This window comes from Toxoplasma gondii, chromosome XII (genome assembly GCF_000006565.2).
Source record: "Toxoplasma gondii ME49 chromosome XII, whole genome shotgun sequence".
Taxonomy (NCBI): domain Eukaryota; phylum Apicomplexa; class Conoidasida; order Eucoccidiorida; family Sarcocystidae; genus Toxoplasma; species Toxoplasma gondii.
In genome coordinates, this window is record NC_031480.1 from 3,836,286 (window position 1) to 3,858,732 (window position 22,447).

General features: G+C 49.7%; 5 protein-coding genes across 5 annotated transcripts; 3 read left to right on the forward strand and 2 right to left on the reverse strand.

Annotated features, from left to right (window-relative positions):
• Positions 1-157: 157 nt before the first annotated feature.
• TGME49_248420 (hypothetical protein) lies at positions 158-9,403 on the reverse strand. Its single transcript, XM_018780860.1, has 4 exons — positions 6,554-9,403; positions 5,914-6,047; positions 5,113-5,585; positions 158-4,285 (listed from the first exon to the last, which is right to left on the reverse strand). The coding sequence occupies exons 1-4, from the start codon at positions 7,525-7,527 to the stop codon at positions 3,680-3,682; spliced, it is 2,187 nt and encodes a 728-aa protein (XP_018634999.1). The 5' UTR covers positions 7,528-9,403; the 3' UTR covers positions 158-3,679.
• Positions 8,526-11,908, forward strand: TGME49_248425 (hypothetical protein). The gene is made up of 3 exons (XM_018780861.1): positions 8,526-9,605; positions 11,192-11,287; positions 11,611-11,908. The coding sequence occupies exons 1-3, from the start codon at positions 9,450-9,452 to the stop codon at positions 11,893-11,895; spliced, it is 537 nt and encodes a 178-aa protein (XP_018634998.1). The 5' UTR covers positions 8,526-9,449; the 3' UTR covers positions 11,896-11,908.
• Positions 11,909-12,066: 158 nt separating this feature from the next.
• Positions 12,067-13,050, forward strand: TGME49_248430 (hypothetical protein; the record flags this gene model as incomplete). The annotated part of the gene is made up of 1 exon (XM_002367149.2): positions 12,067-13,050. The coding sequence occupies one exon, from the start codon at positions 12,067-12,069 to the stop codon at positions 13,048-13,050; it is 984 nt and encodes a 327-aa protein (XP_002367190.2).
• A 272-nt stretch (positions 13,051-13,322) lies between these two features.
• Positions 13,323-18,438, forward strand: TGME49_248440 (hypothetical protein). The gene has a single exon (XM_002367150.2). It carries the CDS (start codon positions 13,840-13,842, stop codon positions 17,980-17,982), a length of 4,143 nt encoding a protein of 1,380 aa, XP_002367191.2. The 5' UTR covers positions 13,323-13,839; the 3' UTR covers positions 17,983-18,438.
• A 67-nt stretch (positions 18,439-18,505) lies between these two features.
• On the reverse strand, positions 18,506-21,946 carry TGME49_248445 (hypothetical protein). Its single transcript, XM_018780862.1, has 7 exons — positions 20,870-21,946; positions 20,544-20,645; positions 20,329-20,425; positions 20,081-20,112; positions 19,781-19,849; positions 19,565-19,645; positions 18,506-19,296 (listed from the first exon to the last, which is right to left on the reverse strand). Exons 1-7 carry the CDS (start codon positions 21,080-21,082, stop codon positions 19,189-19,191), a joined length of 702 nt encoding a protein of 233 aa, XP_018635000.1. The 5' UTR covers positions 21,083-21,946; the 3' UTR covers positions 18,506-19,188.
• Positions 21,947-22,447: the final 501 nt, after the last annotated feature.

Below are 22,447 nucleotides of genomic sequence, written 5' to 3' on the forward strand. Positions count from 1 at the left end.
TTGTTTAGCCAAACTGGAAGTTTAGTGCCTCGCACCGCTATTCAGAAGCGGATTAACCTGACACATATGTTTCTTTCGTCAGCCACTAACTACGAGGAGTCACAGATTCTGTCTCGTGTCGAAGTCATTTGGCTGCGGGGCCTTGTAAAGACAAGGCACCAGTAACTCAGCGGACGAAACCATTAGCATGCACACATTAGTTGACGGACTACGAGCCATTCGAATTTTCTTACTCGTTGATGTTATTGATCATTCTCAAGATCCTGCACCTATTCATAATATTCGTTCGTTGAACTCTTTTGCAGTACAGTCTTCATTCAGGAAACAAGAGGCTTTCGGAGACGCCTTTGTCACACTGCAGGACTGTACCACAACATACAGCGCACCGGTTCATCACGCACACCAGACCTAGTAACTGGAAGCCACAAACGTGCCACGGAAACATCATGGCAGCTGTTGCAGAAGAAATACGAACCACTTCTCCATCCACCGTTACCTTTGGAACGAACAAAGTTAACTTTGCAGCGCTGATGCGCTTGCGCTAACGGCAACTAGTTGCGACGGGAGAGCATGATTATTCAGCGAGCGTGTCCAACATGCTCGTTACATGGTATTGAGTGCTCTTTGTTTGTTGGCATAAGGGAGAAAAACTTGCTTCCGTGCTTCTCGGTGTGGGTCCACTTCACACGCTGAAATTCAGGAATACAGAAGCTTTCCGTAAACTGTTCCAAGAAACAGTCCATTTTTCTCCGTGGAATTATGAGACGAATTCTCGTCTTGAGCACAGCCTCCTGACATTATGCACTGAAAAGTAAAGGAGAACGAAATGCTGAACCCATCTTACAAGCAAGGTCACCTCTTCAGTGCGTCCCAGTCGGGATGGTGCGTATGCAACTCGCAGAACAGCGGACAACGTTGTCAGCCTTTCCTGTGGGCTCTCCTCTTTCGTGGCACCATAAAATGTATTTGCTTCTGCTGAAATGAATAACTGAACTCTTTAGCGTGTTGGTATGATACATAGAATTCCACAGTTATTCTTCACGGTATGATGAGATCCATGGCGTCTGCTCTATATTCGGTGTTCACAACACATCCATTCGTAGATACACCACGCTATACAGAAAGGAACGCTACATCTTAATGGTGCGACCTTCACGTGTATATGAAGACTAGTAGCTGCTAAAGGCTGACTCTACAGCAGTTGGACCACACACCACTCACTCTTTTCGAATGTTCTGGATGCTACCACGCCTAATTCGGTTTCTCGCTACGAAAATGAAGCCTACCATTACGCAAACACCCTGATAAACGTTGATACTACCAGAGGTATCCCGAATGTCTCCTTGCGGCCCTAAAAAAATGCTGGCGAGTTGAACTACTGTACACTGACCTTACTAAAATGGCCTTTTGCCCCCATACTTAAGGGACTAACGGCAACAACACGGAGACAGCATTGCCAGTGTCTTTGGTGACCATCACGCCCATTTTTAGCACTCGTAGCACCAATTGAAAAAGAATGTGTGTGACTGAGATAGGTTCTATACATTTTGATTCTTGTAACACATGAACACTTGGTGTTCCCCCAATGTCGCGTGAGTAACAGAACTGGTCCTGAAAGCATCAAAGATCCCACTGCCGGCTACCTCGACACATTCTATATATAAACCCGGGATTTGTCAAACGCTACTGAAAAGAAACTCCTTCCGACTCTCGTAGTCAGGAAAAAAGCCATTCCCGAGTATTTCACCCCATTTTCTGTGCACTTTGCTGGGTGAACGAATGCATCCATGAAGACGAATTTGTCTTCTTATCTACCAGCGCGCCACAAGCTTGGTGAGTGTAAGAAGATTAACGCAGCAGTTACCCTTAACCAGTCCCTAGAGGCCTCCTGAAAAAGATACTGAGCAGATGCACCTCTTAAAACCAATCGTATGCAACAATGACGTTTTCATATGAAGCATCATTACGGCAATAGCTGCTGGATGCTGCCCATCCTCTGACCCCACCAACATGCACACAGCAGAGCGCTTCGCCCACGCGTGGACTTTTGAACAGCCCAGGAACGCTAGAATTATTGTCATTCGCACATAAAACAGCGGTAATTCTCACCTAAATAAGCAGCAAATCCACTACAAAAAAAGACGAAACGACTAGGCCAACAGCGATTAAACACCATACGAACCACCGCATTTATTCCTTCCTGTCCAAATGACGATTTTCTTGTTCTGAAGCCTGGTTCATCCAAATCGACAGGGTAATGTTGCTCTAACAAGATCTCCTTTCAGCTCACACTCGCGCCCGGCAGACCCGACCCACCACAGTCGGCAGATGCTTCACCATTCTTCAGTCGCGCGACACATGCGCCAGCACGCGTCACGAGGAGGACAATCCATTCTGCCTCACCCGTGACAGGGCATTCCCTGAACCATACCGGCCAGATACAGAAACGAACCGACGCTTGGATCAGCACTGCTTCTGCGAAAAGGAACTCCGGTGACACGAGCGTTCGCTCAACTGCAGACGCGCGGAGTCACACAATGTTAGACAACCAGATTTTCCTCGAATACGTCCACAGTGTCCTGCGAACGAGCTCAGCAGCAGCATCTCGGTAAACCTCCACTCTTCCATTATTTCTCTGCCACGCCTAAAAAAGAAGCTAATCGAAGTCTTGACCCCTGCATCCGATTACACCATACCAAGGCCATTCCCAGTTAACCCGTTTTCGATTGACAGCCGCAGATCACGGAAGTCTCAAACCCTTCTCCAATGAAGACAACAGACATGGCGGACTGCAAACTAGACACTAGACGACGCCAATGAGCCTTCGCACAAGGAACCACATCGCCTCCCCAGGATGGCATACGTCCCTACCATGGCGGCACTATTAAGAATGACTAGCACATCCAGTCAGCGTCAAAAGAACAATTCGAGTTCCCATCACCATTTAGTTTGCGCATCTCTCCACTTTTAGACTTCCACACGGCCAGCCAATGTTCCACGAATTACGAATCTGTCTCTCCTTGTCGCCGTGGGATCAACATTGCGCAACCGGTAGAAGCTATACTGAGTTTCTTGGTCGTCCCCAAGCACGTACATAAAAAATAGGAATGCCACATGAAGTTGCCGACCTGGGGTCCAGAAACTGGATGGGACCCCCTTGGATGAGCACTCGCAGCAGATGCCCACCTGAGCCACCCATTGTCGAACCCAATTCGGGTCCTCCGTGCAGAAACAACAAACCACTGAGGACACTTTCCTTCACATTCCTTACAGAAACTCTTCAGGACCGCATATTCGGCAACTACTAAGTAGAAGGCCAGTGTGTCACTTGACTGTATCAGACGTCACCGATAGCCACCAACGTTTGACGTGCAAAATCCATTTCCAGATTACTTTATGTCCAGAACTCGACCGACCCAGAACGTAACGCACGCGCCACGTTATTCCAGCAGAGTAAACAAAAACGACAATATAACGAATTACACCTAGTCAACAATGCAGCACACGCGGCGCTGGAAGGCAAGCGCGTCCATGTCCGTCGCTCCACTTCCCCCCTTCAACATTCGGCCGCCGAGGACAGCCCATGAACGCGCAAACACAATTTACAAGCGTTCTCTAGCAATGCTCCTTTCTATATTCAACTGCACCTGCCTTCCGTTCTGGGCCTTCAACATCGCCGTCATGATCTATCTATCGCAACGCAAACGTCTTCAGCATCGGGCTCAGCACGCCCACCAAGATCGGACGAGGGCGTCACAGTTGTCGGCACCCCCAATTCAGTTTCGCTCCCTGCTTTGATTACAAGCTCTCCGCTTCTTCCGCCCTGCTTTCCGCTAGAGGTTTTTTCTACTCTCTCATCGACAGCCGCAGCAGCATCGGCTGGCCAGAAAGGATGAGGGTTCTTCCTCTTGAAATAGAGAAGCACTCCTAGAATACCGTAGTTGAAGCAGCAGAGCCCGATCATCATGATGACCGGCCACGTGTATACAGAATGGAAAACTTCAACGACCATAGACTGAAGCGGAATTTTGAGCAGTGAGGAGAATCCCCCCACGATGAAGATTGTGCCAACGATACGCCCAAACTGTGCCGCTGCAAAAGTGTCACTCACAAAACAATACACCTGCGACGAGTAAAACCCTACGTATACAATAATTAGAACAGCTGCGATGTAGGACGTTGCCACTGTATGAATCAACGTCAGCACAAAAACTACAGTAATGATAGTATTGAGCCCGATCAAAACTTTTGTGATGCCGTACATGTCCGTGAGCTTCCCGTAAATCTGCGCACACAAAACATCACATGTGTTATCGCTGCATGCTATTTCGCCAGTCTAAAGCACTGTCTTGAACGGAACTACCCGGAATGACGCGAGTCACCGTGCATCGGGGAGAACAAAGAAAACATCTAAAACGTCCTATACATGCGGTTTCAAATGGAGCATACTAACTGTACACGAAATTTCGACGATGCATCCCACTCGCACAGAACATCAGAAAAGTATAGGGAAGACCATTTCCAAACGTTTTACCGCTGTTCCACCACCGCGCTTGGAGCAAGCACTTCATAAGCGAAAGAAATTGCAGCACCATCCCCTGCCACCGAAAATACCAACAAAGCATTTCTAGGAATATACTGTACTGCACTCGACACCAATGTCATAGAAAGCCTGTTTACTGCGCAGTAAACACCAGAATCAACTTTGGCTCGTTGTGTGTACATATCTCGATAGGATCATCAACTGGAAAAGCTGAATCAACCATAATGTGCCCTAAACTTGTAAACAAGTAATGCGAGAACGAGTATTGGTTCTTTAGAGTTATCGAGTTATTGTCTGTCTTGGGTTTAGCCTCAGCCTGCGCTACCCAAGCAGACGACAAGGTCCTCCGGGAATAGTACGTTGGGCCACGCTCCGCGTACCACTGCACCTCAGAACATAATCGACTCTTTCGTACACCCCAGGATTCCTGGCAGCACGTATGTCTTCCATATCATAACTGGATCTTTAGACATGCGTTCAATGAGCCACACGCATGTGTACACGCGACTCTTGAAGATTCCCTCAAAACGGCTGAGTACCCCTAGACAGGCTCCTTCGTTTGAACTTACTATGCATGCAACGCAGCCGAACGGCAGGCAAATGCCGAGGAAGTTGTTTACATCTTTGCCGTAGAGATTTTCGGCGCTGGTGCTAAGGAAGGGGTACAAGATGGACTGGATAACGGTGTGAACAACCATTAGAATGCAATATGGGGACATCAGCTGTCGTCGCAGTGAGGGTGCAGGGTCCGCCGCAGGTGCGGATGGCCCACTCGAGTGCACGGTTACACTGCTGGTCCGGCGATTGACAGATTCTATTTGCGGTCTCGAGCTGTCGCCGTCCTCTTCACGTGAACCAGATATTTTCCCCCTTTTCATCTTGAAAATGGTGGAAACGGACGAAGATCGGAAAACTTGACTCCACTGTCTTCCGCTTTGACGCCTAGCCAGTTGCTCCACAGCCTCCTCAATATGCACGAAGCTCGCCCATGGAAGGAATGGATGGAAGCCAATCAGCAAGAGACAAATTAACCAGCACAGTCCTGTGTAAAAAAGGAAAAACACCCAGAAATTAGTAACACCAATGTTCAGCCGTATGTCCTTCGTGGACTTGTTCACGCTAAGTTCCGATTCGAGATCGTCGGCCAGGAAATGCCGAAACTTGACCACGAACCGCTGTGAAACTGTTTCGCAGCAACATATGAATGGGCATTCAACACGGGACCCAATACACACTAACACGCGCAGACAACGCTTCCCTTGCATATATGGGGGTTCCCTCACACGGAAGAAAGCGTGTGAGATCGGTTCTGCAGCATGCTTTTTGTAGAGAAAAACTTACAAAAATACGATAGACATATCGTTACTTACCCGGGCCAAGGACAGCATAGCCTAAGCAAACGTCCTTCACTGAGATAACTGAACTATTGGCGTCAAGCGTGTCCAGAATCGCGGGCATTGCGTAGCTCAAGCTCTTTGCCGACCCTAGGAGCGCCACTACGAGTCTGCAAACCAAACAGCAGTTGACAACGGAGAGAAAAATACTTTTCGCCAAAATGTACTACACGCTCCGGAGAATTTACGTAATTACGCGCACGCCAACGTCCACATCTTTGAAGGCCTCAGAAACAGTCCAGAATACTGTCTGGTACACAAGAGGCCGAGTTGTTGATGGCCACTCGTCGCACGGTTCCGGTTTTCCGCACCGGCTGCTATCGTCGGTGGCTCACCAGTGTATCACGGCATGTGACCCAATAACTCGCAACGTTTCTGCACACTGACACCCGCTGCCCACCGTGTCGAAGCGACGTTTACATTCAGCTACAAAGCTAGCCAACTCTGGAAAAGGAACAGCATACCCGCACGAATATAGACTCTTACGGCAACATGAAAGTTGCTACAGACATGTGGAAAGCTACGGGGACTAGGGTGTAGTCAGTTTTAGAGCAGGGCAGTTCTGTAATACCTAGCTTCACCGGTTTTACATGACAAGCAATTTGGTCACGCTTACGCCTCGTGTCCAGGGAATAGGTTGGCTATCGATAGACTCGCCATGTAGCCACTGTCTGCTCCGACGCCCATCAAAACAAATGCCGGGTAATATGTGGGAACACCCTCTCCAGCAAACCCAAGGAGTACCCAGGCTGTGAAGTTGCAAGTCTGGCCAAACATGCCTGTGAGCTTCGGGCCCAGTTTGTCTAGAAGTAGACCCGCCAGCAGCGCACAAGCGAAAGCACAGGCGAGGCAGACGACAAAGAGATTCTGAACCGCCGTATTTTGGTCTTCGCAGGCGAATCTCTTCCCACCATTCTCCTCCAGGCGATGGTCCACGGCTGCGGGATCGTCTAAATCCCCACAATTCCACAAGTAAGCGCCATCTCTGAATAGCATATTTGAAATGCTAGGCCACGCAAAGAATACTCGACCCGTCAGCAAAGAATAGATCAAGTATATCCCAAGCAAGATGAATCGATTGACGCCACAGGGCGTCGGCTGGAGGCGGGCGGCCATCATCGCGGATGTGGTGTGAGCCCTGGGGAAGAATTTGTTGCGCAGTCGCTCACAGAGCCCTGAAAACCCGAGTTTCGGATCTTCCGTCGCTTTTTCCACTTGACCTTCAGGAATGCCTGCATCTTCTTGCTCTTCATCCTGAGGTGTCACTTCACCTCCTCCTCCAGACGCATCTAGATAGTTGGCGGAGAGACGAGAGTTCTGTCGGGCGAGCTCTGCAGCCACCTTCAGCGTAAGCTCGGGAGGAACATCTTCTACACGGCAAATTTCGCTCTCGCGGACTGGAGCAGTCGGAAAGTATTCCAGAGCTGATGACACGCGCCGTTCGCGGTGGAACAGGTCAAGATACTCATCCACCGTAAGTCGGCGAGATAGCGCGGGGGCTACACGGACTCCACCCCGACCCCTCTGTGGATTTCTTTCCTCCACCTTTGACCCCGAAGTGGAAAGGTCTGTAGTGCAGGTTCGCTCCATACTGTCGGACAGAGGCAACGCACAACCAGGCCAAGAGGAACTTTCCGTAACACCGAACTCCTCCAAGCGCACAGAGCCGGTGAGTTCGTCTCAACACCGTCAAGACGTCACAAAGGAGAAACCATAAACAGAACGCTGCTTTACGTACAACTGTCCATGAACTCTCTTTTAGAGGACCAAGTTCTTTGACCGACGGAGACCCCACTTGTGGGGGGAGCACTTCAGGCGCCTATTTGTAATAGTTCGGCCAACCGGAGGCGTCTCTGGTGTGCAACACCTCCACGATGTGTTCTATATTCACGACCGCAGCGGCGCGGGAGAAAACAAGTCAGTCAATCTTCAGGACTAAGGCCTCGCGGTCTAGCGACAGTAACTGCGCAAAAAGCGGAAGATGTCGTGCTGCCCGGTCACCGAAAATGCCATACACAAGCTGTATTGCTGGGCACACCAAACTCGCTGCGTTTGGCAAACACTGAATAAGAATAAAAAGAGGGGATTTGGCACTCGGATGACCGGCAACACCAGGGATCAGTTAGACTGCCGCACATACACATGTTCAAGGCTCCCATGACCCTGCAGGAGTATCACCACAAGAACGTTCCCGTTTGAAGCGGGAACGAGACGGCTATGTTGGAGAAGAAACGGGGGATCTGTGCAGGAACTGTGAAGCAGTAGCTCCACTGACCACCTCCTTTCTACCGTAGTAGTACCAACATTTTACCCCAAACGTACGCTGAAGAATTCTGGTAAAATCCGGAGACATCAGGCAAAAATTCTGAAGACAGCAGCATTCTCCACGACACGCATGCCGTGACAAGAGCCGGACACCAACCGAGCTGCCGCGATTCTGTGCGCAAAAGAACACTCAACGCTGACGGAAGCTTATCGGCGGGAACAGAATAACAGCGGGGCTGCTTTTCGCCGAAAAAATTTTTAAGCAGTTTCCCCTTTCAAGAATCACCGACACAAACGAACAACAACTTGGCAGAAATGGCAAGACAAATTCTTCGCGGAACGGCGAAGTAACCGTGGACAACACTCCGTGCCGATACCCACAAGCGGCGGGTCCGTGGAATGATGAGGCGCTCTGGCCTCATTCTCTTGCTGCTTCGCATTTTGCCACGTCTGCCACCAGGTGAATTTTTGGAGGTGAACATCAACCCCACAGAACATAATTCTCGGAGTTAAAGAAACGTTCTAAAGTCGTTGGCCCCGTAGTACCAAAGCCTTCAAGCGTACGTGTTGCGTCACTGCGTCACCGTCCGCACTGCGCTTTGCCTGCGAGACCCAAATCTTGGGAGGCCTCAGGACTGAACCAGGAATGAAGTTGTGCAGTTTGGAGCCTGCGAAGTTGCCCATAGAGGAGGGGAACGGCGTTTGCCTACCATGGTTAAGGATGAAAGCTTATGGGATCTAGGGCCCGACTGTAAAAAAGTTCATAAAAATCTCCCTTTAGAAAAAGAGGCAAGTCGGGCTTGGATCAGGGTTTACGAGGAGAGAGTTGTGTACCAGTGTGGAAGCACTGACAGCCCGACCGCAGCGGTTATGCTTTATATAGTTCAAGGACTGGGGAGTGAGGGATGGAGCGAAGGTGGTAGGATGCCGAATGAATATGAAATCTTTTTAGCCGGGTGGCTTTTGACATAAATGGAAGCATGCCAAGGAGGCACGCTCACTCACCTCTACATCACACTGTGCCATCATAAGGTAATGCGTGATCAGGCGCAGTGTGCTGTCCAGGCGTGACGAAGCTGATGAACCAACGGCGATTCGTCTCATGGCCAAGATCAATTAATGGTACCACAGTACAAGTTACTACTCGCGCGCGCGCAGGCTCACAGACATTTCAGGACACTGGTTTCAATTTGCCGTGTTTCTTGTCGTAGGGCGTCGCATCCGTTTGCAGTAGTACTGGCCGTGCCATGGGCTCTGGATGGGCGTCGAAGCAACCACTGTTGTTGTTAGCTCCCACTTCTTTTATCGTCATGCTCAGCCGCTCGAATCCAATGTGTCTTATTTTGTCTGAGCGAACCGAAAAGAGCGGATCACAACCCAACTGCCTCCTCCATTCATCAGCTGTAAGCGCAGTTTTTTTCCGTTGGGAAAACGAGATACTATTCCGCTTCACGTTGAAGTTGACTAGTGTCTACCTGCTGGACAGGAGAGTAGTGAATGTAATCACAAAGGGAAAGCTAAGTCTCCGCTTGCAGAGCCGACACACTGGTGCCTGCCAGGAGTTTAGTAGTTCGTGAGAGTCAACGTCCTACGATGATGCTCGTGTTCTTCGCCGGAACACCTGACCGCTTTTGTTTTCACTTTTTTCAATGTAGTTTGAGAGTTTATATGGTCGATTCGTGCAGTCCGTTCAGCCCATTTTCTCTTCTGGTAGCGGTTAGCTGGTGTGAGGTGCGGTGTGGTAGCTCGCAAGTCTGGCTGCAGCCCACCCCCCCAATGCAGCTGTCCAATCCGTGACAGCAGCGCAATCTTAATAAGAAGGTGTGCCTCGGCGATACCCGCCGGAAGCTACACTTTTTGGCTCCCCCCCTCGGGTGTCGTGGCGCAGTGCTCGTCGTGTGTTAATTAAGCTTCATTTTCAGATATAGTTACACTGAAAGTTTGCACAGTTGGGAAGTGACACATGTATCTCGAAGAGAAGTGTCGCCGGATAGATCAGAGTATTATTATAGCCTCGAACCAACTTCCGTTTCTCAACCTGTGTCGTAACCGTTTATCCTGACAACGTCACTTTGGCTCTCTTTCATTCTTGTAGATGCTGCTTTGGAAGTCTAGCACATCCCCGTCCGAACAGTTTCTTCCAAGCGGGAGCCAACGAAGATATACAACACTGCTTTTTGCATACAGGTTTATTCTTCGGAGTTCAGAATGAATCGGAGTGGCGTCCAATTTGTGATTTGAGTTGTGACGTGACATGTCATGCAGAGTGTCGTAGCGTTTCTTGATAGGTGGTTCAGGTGAGACGTTCCGAGACTGAGACTTCTCTACATTGCATTGTCTGCATAGCCTTTCGTGTGTATTTGTGTGCTTGCACGGGTGTAATACGTATACAGTCTATTCAAGAGAACTGTACTCGAGATCATTTTTGCCCGTCTAAAACGTCGCGCATCCAGAACGTTTGCGTTCCCCGTCACCCTGTGGCGGATCATCTGTCTCCATGATGTCCAGTGTTTCAAGTGTAATACTCACCCTGTCAAAAGATTGACAGGCGAGACTACATCACAGCTGATTTTCATCTTCTGTGCTTTTCGGGGGCTGGAACGTCAGTGATGAGATGGAGTTGGGGGGGCATGATGCCTGGTGTTACAAGCGTAATACGCTGTCAAAAGATTGACAGGCGAGACTACATCACAGCTGATTTTCATCTTTAGTGCTTTTCGGGTGCTGGAACTTCTGTGATGAGATGAGGTTGTGCACATCCCGGCATCTTGGTGGCGGGAGGAGAGACGGCGGTATCTGAGGTCTTTCTGAAGTTTATCTTTCGTGAGGATGAAAATAGGCAATTGCTCAGCTGGCGGCATATTCTGCATCAGTTTCCAAACTGCGCCTTTACCCGAACCATAGGACGATTTCGCGCGACAGTGTAGGATTCCTCTTGTCTGGCTGTCTCGGTGTGTACCGGACGCCTCAGTGCCTTGTTCCTTTGCAGGGAAAAACCACTCTCCGAGAAAGACAGACAACGTGGAACAATAAGGGGATTTTTGGGAACCGCACCCAATTCTTGAACGGCGTTGACAAACATTGGGTAAGCCGGCAGGAGTTTCACTCTCCACTTTTTTCTTGGTTTTGTAACGGCTGCACTTCAAGTTTCGGTTCCCTGCCCCTGAGCTGTTCTCCGACAGTGACACCGCTTGAAAAGCATGCTTCAAACTCGTGCAGCTGAGAGGGACGTCCGTGCTTTCGTCGGGGCTTCCCTTGAGGGTTTCCCGATATTTGCTGCAGAAGTTTCAGGCACAGTCACTTCGAGTAACCTCCGTGGCGGACAATCTAGGGGACGTGTCGGGTCCTCGTGGAGGCTGCGGGAAAGTCTACCATAGTTTGTTGTTGCAATTTTCTATCCTTTCTCAGACTCGTATGACTGATATTACCTCGAGAAGGTACTCCCGCAAACACGGACTTGAAAGAATATTGCTAGAATTATTGCGAGGGTCGTCAACGCACTTTAAAACAACAAGGACTGCAACATATTATCGAAGCCGGCTATCCTCGCGTGAAAACACAATTGGACGAAGCAAACCAAACTCGCCTCAGCGGAGCTGTGTCTGCCTGGCGTGTAGGGAAGCACATGAAGAACTACTGTGCCATTCCCCATGTAGGCGGTTCAACGCTCGTTCTCTCAGAATCCCGTGCTAATAGGTTGCGGCCATGCCACCGCTTAAGATAAACTTTTCCGAATAGAAAACGTTTTTTGAGACTTCTTCATTGAGAGCTTACTTTCTGATCGAAATACACAGTCTCGGAACTGCAGCGGTTTGGCGGGATCTTTTCTGTGTCCCTGAAAGGCGTCAAGACAAAGAGCATAACATGTCAACTGACGACCATATTTCCCCGGAAACCAGAATGAAGACTATTTTAGATATACGCGTTGGTGCTGGGGCATCAGTTGGAAACAACAATGGAGTTGCTATTGGTGAAGAAGGACAGCAGTATAGCTTTCGTGTGTTATCTATTCCAGCCCCTGCAACGGAAAATGCAGGAGATGGATTCGTGAATGAATATACGCGGGATCCCAACTGGCCTTCTTCGGTCGACATGGCTGCCTCTTATTATGCGTGTGCACCAAAACCTTACAACACATCGGACTCCGAACTAACAGTTCCTGCCGTGACACCACGGCAGCTGCTATTATCTGAAAGTTTCAAACTTCCGGCCGGTCCACCGGAAAAATTGCGGAGACTTGATCCCACCGACCTGTTCTGGCAGGCGTACCACAATATTGGGAATCTCATGATATGCAACTGCATCACTGTTCTGACGACTCATCCTATTGTTCTTGACCATCTACGGACAGCTGCCGAGATGCTGTTGTGCCGGCATCAGGCTTTGCGGTGCTCAATCAACGAGAGTGATTCCTCCGAAGAACAACATCTGCGGGGTGCCAGCAAGGGGAGCGCTACTCAAGATAAAGGTGACAAGAGCTTTGCAAGCCGGCTGCGAATGCTCTTCATCAAGGGAGCTGATAGTCTCTGCTGCTCGTGCAGAAGAAGAAGAAAAGTCCACGTGTGGCAGGATACTCGCTCTTCAGCCCGCCTGGATGTCGCCATGGCACGATGGGATTGCTCTGACGGGGGAAGTGAGAGGGAACGTTTTGGGGCGCTGCAAGACGACGAGTGGGTTAAGGCAATGGCACTCGAACAGAAAATTAGTTTCGACACTAAGGGAGGTGAGAACAGTTATGTTAAACAATATACAATCAAAATTAAGTCTGTCGGCTTGAGTCTGGTTGACAGTCACCGAACGAGTGATACCTCCTCGTTATCCACAAGAGCGGACGCTAGGGCGAGCTAACGTGTACTGTTATGGCAACTTCGCAGTCATGCTGATTAATACGTGGAAGCCATAGCCAGTATGACATAGATGGTTCACTGATTTATGTACGCTGAACGTGCCACTCGCCTGAAAGCGTGTTCCATCACTAGCTCTAGAGAAAGGAATTGATTTTATGGAAGTGTCGCGTCAAAGGGAAGTAATTTTTCAAAGATCAGACACTCATGCATTAGTGAAACCTACGACCATTCTTTACGTCATTTGTATCTTGCCATCTTCACTACGTATGTGTTCAAGCTTTAAGTTTCTAACTGAGGCGAAACCAGAGTTTATCGTAAACGAGGTTGGCAAAAGTTCCCAGAGCAGCACTGGCTCCACGCACGGTCGGCCACACTCGCCCTTGCAAAGAATTGCCATCAAATGACTACAATATCCTACAGTAGCAGATGGCACTGCGAGCGTTAGATACTCCATGAATAGCCGGCAGCCAACGAAAACTGCATGTTTTTACTTCCATTAGCAACGTTCGATGTATGCCAGCTCCTGTACGTATGAACTGCCGTTGCAGACTGATTGATTTGTTGCTGTACCTCACCAGGACCCCTCTGGCGCTTGCGGTTGTTTCAGTCTCGACATGTGGACGAGGATCAAAAGAACGGTTTTGGTGAATTATTTTCAACTGCTCGGGCAGCAAAACAGTCGGAGTGTCAAGCAGGTACAGGGTTGAGGCGACAAGGCTCTGCTGCTCCATTAACAAATTCACAGTTCAATTACCGCACCAAGATCCTGGGCATCTTCCACCACTCCGTTATGGATGGCCTCAGTAGACAGAATTTTTGGAACGAACTTTCGTGCTGCCTCCTTCTCTTGCAAAACATCGAGAGATATAATTCGTATATGCATGATCTCTGCCGGGCCGCAGCAGGGCTTCCGTCCTTACCTCATTTGCCTGTCGGGCCGCATGGACTGGGAAATCGGTCGTCAACTTCCCTGTTAAGCGAAAATGACACGCGGACCTTAACCGTGGTTTCAGCGACACTATGTGGGGAAGGAACAGGGCCAGCACCGTCGCCGTGTCCGACTGCACCTGAGCAGTTACCCGGCGTTACCTTTGATCGCTCAACGCAACGCCTTGAAGAAACGTGTCATGAGACCAGGCACCCACAAAAAGCACGAAGCTCCGGAAAAGTACCCCTTCCGTGTACACGACTGCCAGATGCACTTTCATCATCTACTCTACTGCCAATACCTCTACAGATGCTCAAGATTGTCCTCATAGCGCCTCGGTTGCTCGCGTGGGGATACCTATGGGAACGGCGACTTCTACGGAGAATACGGAACCCTTTACCCGTTTATTATCCTCCAGATCACTTTGGAACAGAAGCCATCCTCTGCAGGGCAGATCGGATGCCTGACACAGGTGTTAAAGTTGTTAGCCATAAGCCGAAAACAACCGCAACACCAGGGGACGCGCCCAGAACATATCAGCCTTTCACGTCGGTCATTCCAATTCTTGTAGATAGGGAAATGACAACAAAGTTGGTGCAGATATGTAAAAGGAAGAAGGCAGGCCTTCATGGTTTGATTATTAGTACGGCATCCGTTGCCATTTCAGAGTTGATGTGGAATAGAAAAACGGTTTTAAAGGAGATTGATAGTATGCTCGAAAAAAAGCAATACATGAGGAAGGCGACAGAGACATCGGCACAAACACATCATGATGGCCATGACTGGCTTCCCTTCCATCCTTTCGAGAGCGCTGGCAGAGTCACAGCGGCATTCGGGCCTCCTGGCGCGACTAAACAAGGAAGAAATTGCGGTTTTGGTTCGAACATGACTTCAGAGAATGCTGAACCGACCGAGTCCGCCAACCTCTCCAACAAAATGGAAGAAAACTGTACAGTTTGCCCTACACCAACGGTTTTGTCACCAACAAGACACCGACCAGTTCAAGGTCCTACAAAAAACAATCGATTTTCAGACAATGCGGTACGGGGACGGCTCTCACCTGAGAATCAGCTTGCGTCCATCGTGAAGCCTTCGTCGTCGATTCATGGTGAAAATGAATACACTGTCGATTCCCGCGGCGTATCCGTTCACAACTACCAATCACAGAACACTCAAACGGATGGGAAACACGTGGACAGAGACCCTACCTTTGCACAATCCGCTGCTGCACACCGACCCTCACGCTGTAGAAGAGGATCGGGGAAACAAGACACTGTTTCATGCGCTAGTATTAGAGGAAAAAGAATGTGGGGAACCTGGTCAGCAGCTGGGGCAGCGTGCAAAAGGGCACGATACGCTTTTGAACAGCTTCAAGCGATGATGCGGAGGCCAACATGCGAACTCAACCCAGACCGTTTAGGAGCGTCGCATGTTGAAAACCACACCGGACCTGTGTACTTGTATTCTCTCCAAGCCGTTAGTGGAAGACGCTGGTTCAAGCATACGAAAAGAGATGAGTTTGAACCAACAGAATTTGAGGACCAAATGCTATTTCAGAGTTTCCTTCTAGAACAGGCGCAGGCTGTGCTCCCACAGCTCGCGCCAGGTGATCCGTTTGGAATAGGACATGTCGAGGAGATGGAAACGCGCTCGTGTAACTTCAAAAGGGACACCCCTCTGCTTTTCTGGGGAAAGTGCGACGAGAACCAAAACACACAAGCAAGCAGCCGACGAGTGACACTGCCTAATTTTCAGCTGTCCCTCTCTCCGTCCGCAAAACCCGGGACCGGGCGTGGCGTTTCGCTGTCTCCGAGACGAGAAAAGCAAGAGTGTAACGCCGAAGATGACTGCTGTGGGATTACGGCGTGTACGGCATTGCCGTCTCCACAGATGTGCCACGCCGTCATGATGGATACAACCAGCAATATGAGGAAACTCCCGCAAGACTGCGGTCAATCTCCTCTGGTAGGTCAAGTTGGAGCGCAACCACCGTTCGCCACATCAGTGGCGGATATTCTCCCAGAACAGAGGGTGGGCTTCTCTTCCACCACAGAAACTGAGAGTTGTTTTGAGACCATCAGAAATAGCTCTGATGAAACAAGAGTTCCCAGCGACAGTGAAGCGACAGTGTCGCGAATGCCGACTGGCCAGGAAGATAATGTGAGGGAGCGGTGTGAAACCGAATGTCAGCCGTCTTGCTGCAAAGACACAATCGAAACTCCCACCGTAGCATCTACAGCAGCGCAGGAGTTCGTGAGGCCCGAGACTGATATCCTCGGTCAGGAAAACTCTCCTGCTTCAGGAGAGGCCACTAGAACCCAAAAAGCGAACAGTACATTGGACAAGCGAGGGTCGGGCTTCCAAAACGCTACAGACATTACACGGTTTGGGATTCCCGCGAGTTTCAGTTTTTGCTCCCGTTGGACAGACCCTGCTCACGGCCATAACGGCCCAACAAAAAGCAAACATTCGTCAGCATTAAGCGGCTCTTCACCATTGTCCAGAAATACCTGTAATGCAAGCGAAAACGGCGGTGGTGCGATCGGTGAGCCCCGCGAAAGCAAGGGGAAAATGCCGTCCATCAGGAACAGTCTTGCCTTATCACTGGTGAAGATCCGGAGCTGGATTGCCAGAAAAAGCCGCGGCGAGAAGCGCATGGTAACTCCGCAGCCCGGAGAAAGAAGCAGACCCCCAAAGGTTTCCCTTGAGGGGCCTGACACTCAGACTTGCGACAGTCAGGCGTCCACTACTAACAACAAAGAAGCATCGAATGTTCAAGTAACTTCGCGAGCAGCGATGGGTTCGTACGCTTTAGTTATTCCCATAAGAATTAGAGTGCCGCCGAAAAGTGCTGATCTGAAGGAGGAGCTCTGGGAACTTGCTATCAAATCGGCGAAAGACGTCCACGCTATTGTGAACGCCCAGCGTCCATTCCAACCCTCTTACGCGCTCGTTCCATGGCATTCTATCACCGTGTACGTTGGCAGCATTATAGACAGGCTGCCTCTCCTGAGGAAACTGGGTGGAATGAAGCCTACGTACCGTCCATCAGCCTTTCTTATCAGTAATGGAGGTAAATGGGATGTGACTTCCGTCGACACGTTCATGCACCAACTTCTTCTGGAAGTGGCGCATATGGCCAAACGACAGAGATCAATAGCGGTTTATCGACTGTTACGCCACAATCAACTAATGGAAGAACGTACTCGACTAACAGACCGGAAAAAACACGGAATGCAAGCGGAGCTGGGGGAGTTTGTGGTTCGTAATCCCATTTTCCCTGCAGCAAGCATCTCTGGCAGTCCAAACCGTCACTTACATCGTCTAATGCTCTCCAACAGAATCTCCACCAGCCCGAGTGGGACTCGGCCACCTTCGTTTACGGGAGAAAACATACCACGAGCAGTAAGCGCGTCGACTCACATAAAACGGTCGATTCGGATCGAAGAGGTAGGGGGTACGAATCCCTCTTCTCGACTTCTACACCTGAAGAAACTTCCTCGAACACCCACTTCCGCGCGCTATGGCGCTCCCACTAAGAAAACAACAGCCACTACCGCGACGATGGCAAAAACAGTCCCCAAGTTCCATCCTTTCTCTCTTAAAATAGAATCAAGCTGGTCCGTCGTCGCTCAGCACAATGTAGGTCTCAATTACTTCGCCCACAACATCGTGACAGTGGACGGCTGCCTGAACTGGACTCTGCAATACCATACAAATATGGTCAGCCACGAACTAGCCATGTGCTATGCGAACCGAATTGTCGAAATCCTGGAGAAAGTATGCAGGATTGAAGAGCTTAAAGACAACAGTGACTTGGAAGCGAATGAACCTCACCAGCACATGACTAATTTGTCGACAACGATGCTCCCCGGGCCGCGCTCCTTCAGCCATGACGCTGAACATCCAACGACGTTTCACGGCTGTCAGAAGGAGGTGGAGGGGACAATGAGGCGGCGGCTTACAGAGGTCAGTAAAAATTCGAACCCGCATGGCTCCAAGTAGCCATAACGGTTATATAGATTGCTTTGTGTTTGACTGACCTGCAGCTGGAAATGGCAGCAATTCGTCCCGGCATGTCGGCGACATAACACTGCCCACGTGAGATTCTGGAGAATACGTGACCCATATCAAGATATGTAGATCCACTTCTATTGCAGAAGAGAGTACTCGATTAATGCCGAATCCACATGGAAATGCACTGCAAGGAGCCGGCGTGGTGTGATTGAATGGTTGGTGAACGACATGTGGTTCAGTCGAACTTTTGACAGTTTGCATGTCATAAGGACTTTCAATGGACGTAACTTCTATGCCTCGTTCTACAATCTGCGTTGTTTAGCGTCACTGGTGAAGTGCTTTTGAGTTATACAACAAAGTTTTTGCCGTGCTTCGACTTCAATGAAGTAGATAATTGATCGATGGAAGAAACATGTTTATGAAGTAAGTCACGGTGTACCGATGGCATGCCGGGTGTCCCGCTGGACTGGCACATGCTGCTCTTCCCTGTACGTTTTCATTTCCTGAATAAGCCTGGTCACTGCACGCAAACGACACGTGATGATGCTGGGAGAGCCCCAGCGTATATCGTATACCTATAAATAGTATACGTGCCTCCGAGCAGCCTAGACGTTCACATCGTAATGCACATGCTGTGGACATTTAGAGCAGACGCTTGTTATGGAGGCTGAGTTCCACGACAAGTTATGGCTATTCTGAGAGCTACAATTCGTTCTTTCTTACAAGCGAATCACACGTTTTTGTCCACATGGACTGTAGCAAGTCTTTTTAACCCTGCTGGAGTGCGCAGGTTCCCACCAAAGTTGATCCACTGGATTAGATTTGAGAGGATTTTCGGTAGTGTACAGTCATGTCACATGCAGAGAAGCACGAATGTCCGAATGCAACTTTTCAAATTAATTCATAATTCACTCCTCACGCTGCTGATTGTTTCCCTGGCCTTCCAATTGGGCTCCTCGGAAAAAAACTGCTGTTTCCGAACAGTGACCAGATTGGCCTGTGGCTGCCGCATTATTCCTCCGAGTTTCCCTGTAAACGCTTGAGATTATCCAGAAGCGAGAATGCAGAGCATATATAATGTACGGTCATATGCGAAGCGAAAAGGAGGCAACTTTGAAAAGCCCTCAATGAAGACACAATCGTCCCAGTAAGATGGGTATGCGGGCTCTGCAACCCCTCCAGAGAGACCAGGTGTCACATGTTGTCAGAACATGAACGAAGAAGCGCAAGCTTGTTGTAGCCATACGCCTTATAAGCGTCGAAGTTCTCCTGGGTTTCACGGGCTCGGAGTTCCATTGTGCTCTGTGCAGACATATCAAACTGCAGAGCTGGTCTGGTAAGTGTCTACAGAGCCGAGAAACAAGAGAGCCCGTGGAGATGGCAAAGAAACGAGGACTTTCGTACATTGCTTGGCATTTCGCATGCTCTCTCTGTAGCGACAACGGCTCATCTGGCTTTTCCCCCATTTGTAGCTGTGACTTATGAGGCCACTCGGACTTCACAGAACACTTGCAGTCCCTCTGTTCAGGACCTGCCTTTTAAGCAGAAGCGGGTAAGGAAGGCGTCTTACCAGAAGGTGAGCTCTTGCTTGGATCTTCTTTCCACGGTTCTTTGCCAACTGAAGCAATCGGTATTGTGAACCTCGCTTTCTCTGCGAATAACACACGCGTTGTCAGGGTTTGTCATTATTCTGGAGTTCCGGTCAGCATGAAGTGACTCGCCTCGTCATTAAACGCTACAGGATTGCCATGAGACGACTCCAGAGTGAGACTGTTCGGTTGCCCACCCGCTCTTCGTCTGTCTCGCGTCGTTCACGCGTGATTTCAGCTTCAAAACCAGCTCGCCTGGCACGCCACTGTACATAACAGAACAATATTCAAAAGGAAATTGCACTGAGAGCTCCCGATACACTGCGTGCTAGCTAGGCCCCCTCTATCAAGCTGATTGGAAGCACACATTTGGTTGTTTCCTCCAACGGCTTCGTATATTGTATATCCAGCAAACTGCAGCGATCCCCTTGTGCTTGATCGCGCCTGTGAAGCTGCACGGCTGAAGTTCTGTTCTGCGAAGACACCATAGAGCTTACTTGTTCGATGTCATGGACGACAGCCTGTCGCTCTGCAGTGAGGACAGGGAGAAGACAGCATGCTACTTACGTGGAGAACAGATAGTGAGTCTACATCCAGCGTGACGGTAGAGCTAGAATATGACTATACGGTTTATTAGTTGAAGAATTACCATGAGGATCCTGACAGCGAGACAAGATGCACGGGAGCCTTACTGTTATACCCGCTCAAGTGGCCAAGGCTTTCTCTGTTGCTTGCCGGAAAGTACCTCTTTCAAGTTCCTCGTTCTCTTGCTCGATTTTTGAGGCCTGGTGAGACAAAGATGCTTGTAAACGCGTAGCCCGCCCTTTTTCAAGTCTCAATTTCTGCAAGAAACACGCAGATGTTGCCTCTGAGTAGCGTATAGCCGATTTTGTAGCTCTGACGCTTGTAGACCTAAATGGGGGGTGAGTGACACGCTTCTACCTTGTGCCCTGTGCTTACTTGGATGCTTGCTTGAAGGTCTGCAATTCTCTGCAGTAGCGTCCCGCTCTCATCGCGCTTGAGCGACAGCCCCTTGAAATGGTTGCCACTGTGCCATCGGAGCTGTTTGTTCAGGCACGGAAAGAAGTTTGGGAGCTGTCACGAAATGGAAACGCACATTTTCGGCCCCCCTCCCTGCTGTCCCCGTTCCCCGCCATCTCTGTGTAAAAAACGCTAGGCATATCAGTACGCGGTTGGTAGTGAACTTTAATATACCCGCCTGCAGTATGGCTACACGAGGCACCGATTTTCGACAGCATAACTCAACATCTCCGTATTTGACCTACGATGTCTCTCTCCTGCTGGAGGAGATTGGTCTTTTGCCGAAGATACACGAACTCCACCTGGACGCGTTTTGCTTTGTCTCGTGGTTTTCGCGATTCCTCCATGCTTCCGTGTACCGGCTGAAGCCCATTCTCAACCGGGTAGCAGATGTCTCGCTGTTTGGTGGCACCCGCACCCGGCATCGAGGACGATATACTACTGCCTGAGCTTCTCATTGAGGTGTGCTGCGTCAGAATAGTCCGTATAGAGATGCAGACGAAGTACTTGTCTGTATGACGATAGCAAATCGACGAAGGAAAACTGCCGTCCTCTAGGCTAGAACTACCAGCCGGGCAACTTTACTGAGACGGTCAACGCTGAGTCACTAGGAAGTCTACACGAGCGACAGTCTCTTGTGGTAGCAGAGGTTATGTAATCCTGATGATATGCGCCATGTAAATACACACATAGAACACCTTACAGGAAAAATTGGTGCGTTGTTGCATGAACCATATACAAGACCCCATGCCATCAGCTGCGCAGCGAGGTGGTGCAAGCCACGCCGCGTCAAGACACAAGAAATCCCACCGGCGATTTAATGTGTAGGTCTCCTACAACGTTGCACTGTCATGTAATTCCGCACTGTTCAAGACCACACAGAAATCAGAAGAAGGATAACGTGGTGCCATGTCCAGCAACTGCTCCTTCATTTCGTATTCGCCGGCGACAGCTGGCATCGATGCTCCTGGAAACAGACAAGCAGTCAATCGGTCTTTTGCCTGCCAACGTTCACCATGAATGACTTCTTGGATTGCTTCTAGGGAAAATGGCAGAAAATGGCAGCTCATGTCCTCTTCGAGACTACCACAGTGAAAGATGCCACAAATATTGCCACGAAATGTCACGTTTTTGAAGCAAGGTTTAAAATGGCTGGGCGCACCGGAATCATCGAAATTGTCTACCCACTCGAGTGACTCATCGTGACCACCTTGCCGCAGTCGTTGCACCAGAAGTACCGATTGTGCACTGTGCCTTTAGATACTCAGGTGATGGAGCAACTATTTATCAGGGAATTCAATTTTAGAAAACTCCAAAATGTGCTTTTCTACTCTGTTCAAATGATGGAGAACTAGAACTCGGACTTTTTACTGTCTTGTGGTCTTCGGTTAGCTGGTCCGCGCGTGTGGGTTCTCACTCGTCTTGCGCTTTAGGTCTGCAGATCCTTGCTCTGGCAGCAAGTGTAGCAATGTGGACATCTCCGCTAAAGAGTAGATGCTGTCGAGAAAAAAGAGCAGATCCAAAGGACTGCAACGGAAGTCGAAACATTCGCCACTTTCCCTATCAGACCCGGCTGCAAATCTGAAGCACTCGCAACGTCCTGTCGGTGAAAGTGACAAAAAGAATACACGTCACAGCTGCTCTCTTTTGTAAAGATCTCTGAGTGGTAGGGCACCACGAATCACAGGATGACGTACAGGCATGTCACTCTGGCTCTCTGTAGAGCGTCACGGAGGCACCACTTGCGCCAGCACGGAAGTCACCTTTACGGGCGCTCTCTTTCACTTCGGCGCCACGGCATCTGAAACCCCGTTCGTCTCAGT

Coding starts and splice junctions, on each gene's coding strand:
- TGME49_248420 (XM_018780860.1), bottom strand. CDS start 7,527: ATGGAGCGAACCTGCACTACAGACCTTTCCACTTCGGGGTCAAAGGTG. Junction 5,586..5,913: donor CTATGCTGTCCTTGGCCCGG/GTAAGTAACGAT, acceptor TTTTTTACACAG/GACTGTGCTGGTTAATTTGT. Junction 4,286..5,112: donor TCGGCTGCGTTGCATGCATA/GTAAGTTCAAAC, acceptor TTGTGTGCGCAG/ATTTACGGGAAGCTCACGGA.
- TGME49_248425 (XM_018780861.1), top strand. CDS start 9,450: ATGGGCTCTGGATGGGCGTCGAAGCAACCACTGTTGTTGTTAGCTCCC. Junction 9,606..11,191: donor GCCTCCTCCATTCATCAGCT/GTAAGCGCAGTT, acceptor GTTCCTTTGCAG/GGAAAAACCACTCTCCGAGA. Junction 11,288..11,610: donor ACGGCGTTGACAAACATTGG/GTAAGCCGGCAG, acceptor ATCCTTTCTCAG/ACTCGTATGACTGATATTAC.
- TGME49_248440 (XM_002367150.2), top strand. CDS start 13,840: ATGGATGGCCTCAGTAGACAGAATTTTTGGAACGAACTTTCGTGCTGC.
- TGME49_248445 (XM_018780862.1), bottom strand. CDS start 21,082: ATGAGAAGCTCAGGCAGTAGTATATCGTCCTCGATGCCGGGTGCGGGT. Junction 19,850..20,080: donor TCGTCCATGACATCGAACAA/GTAAGCTCTATG, acceptor TGTTATGTACAG/TGGCGTGCCAGGCGAGCTGG. Junction 19,646..19,780: donor GCGAGACAGACGAAGAGCGG/GTGGGCAACCGA, acceptor TGTTATTCGCAG/AGAAAGCGAGGTTCACAATA.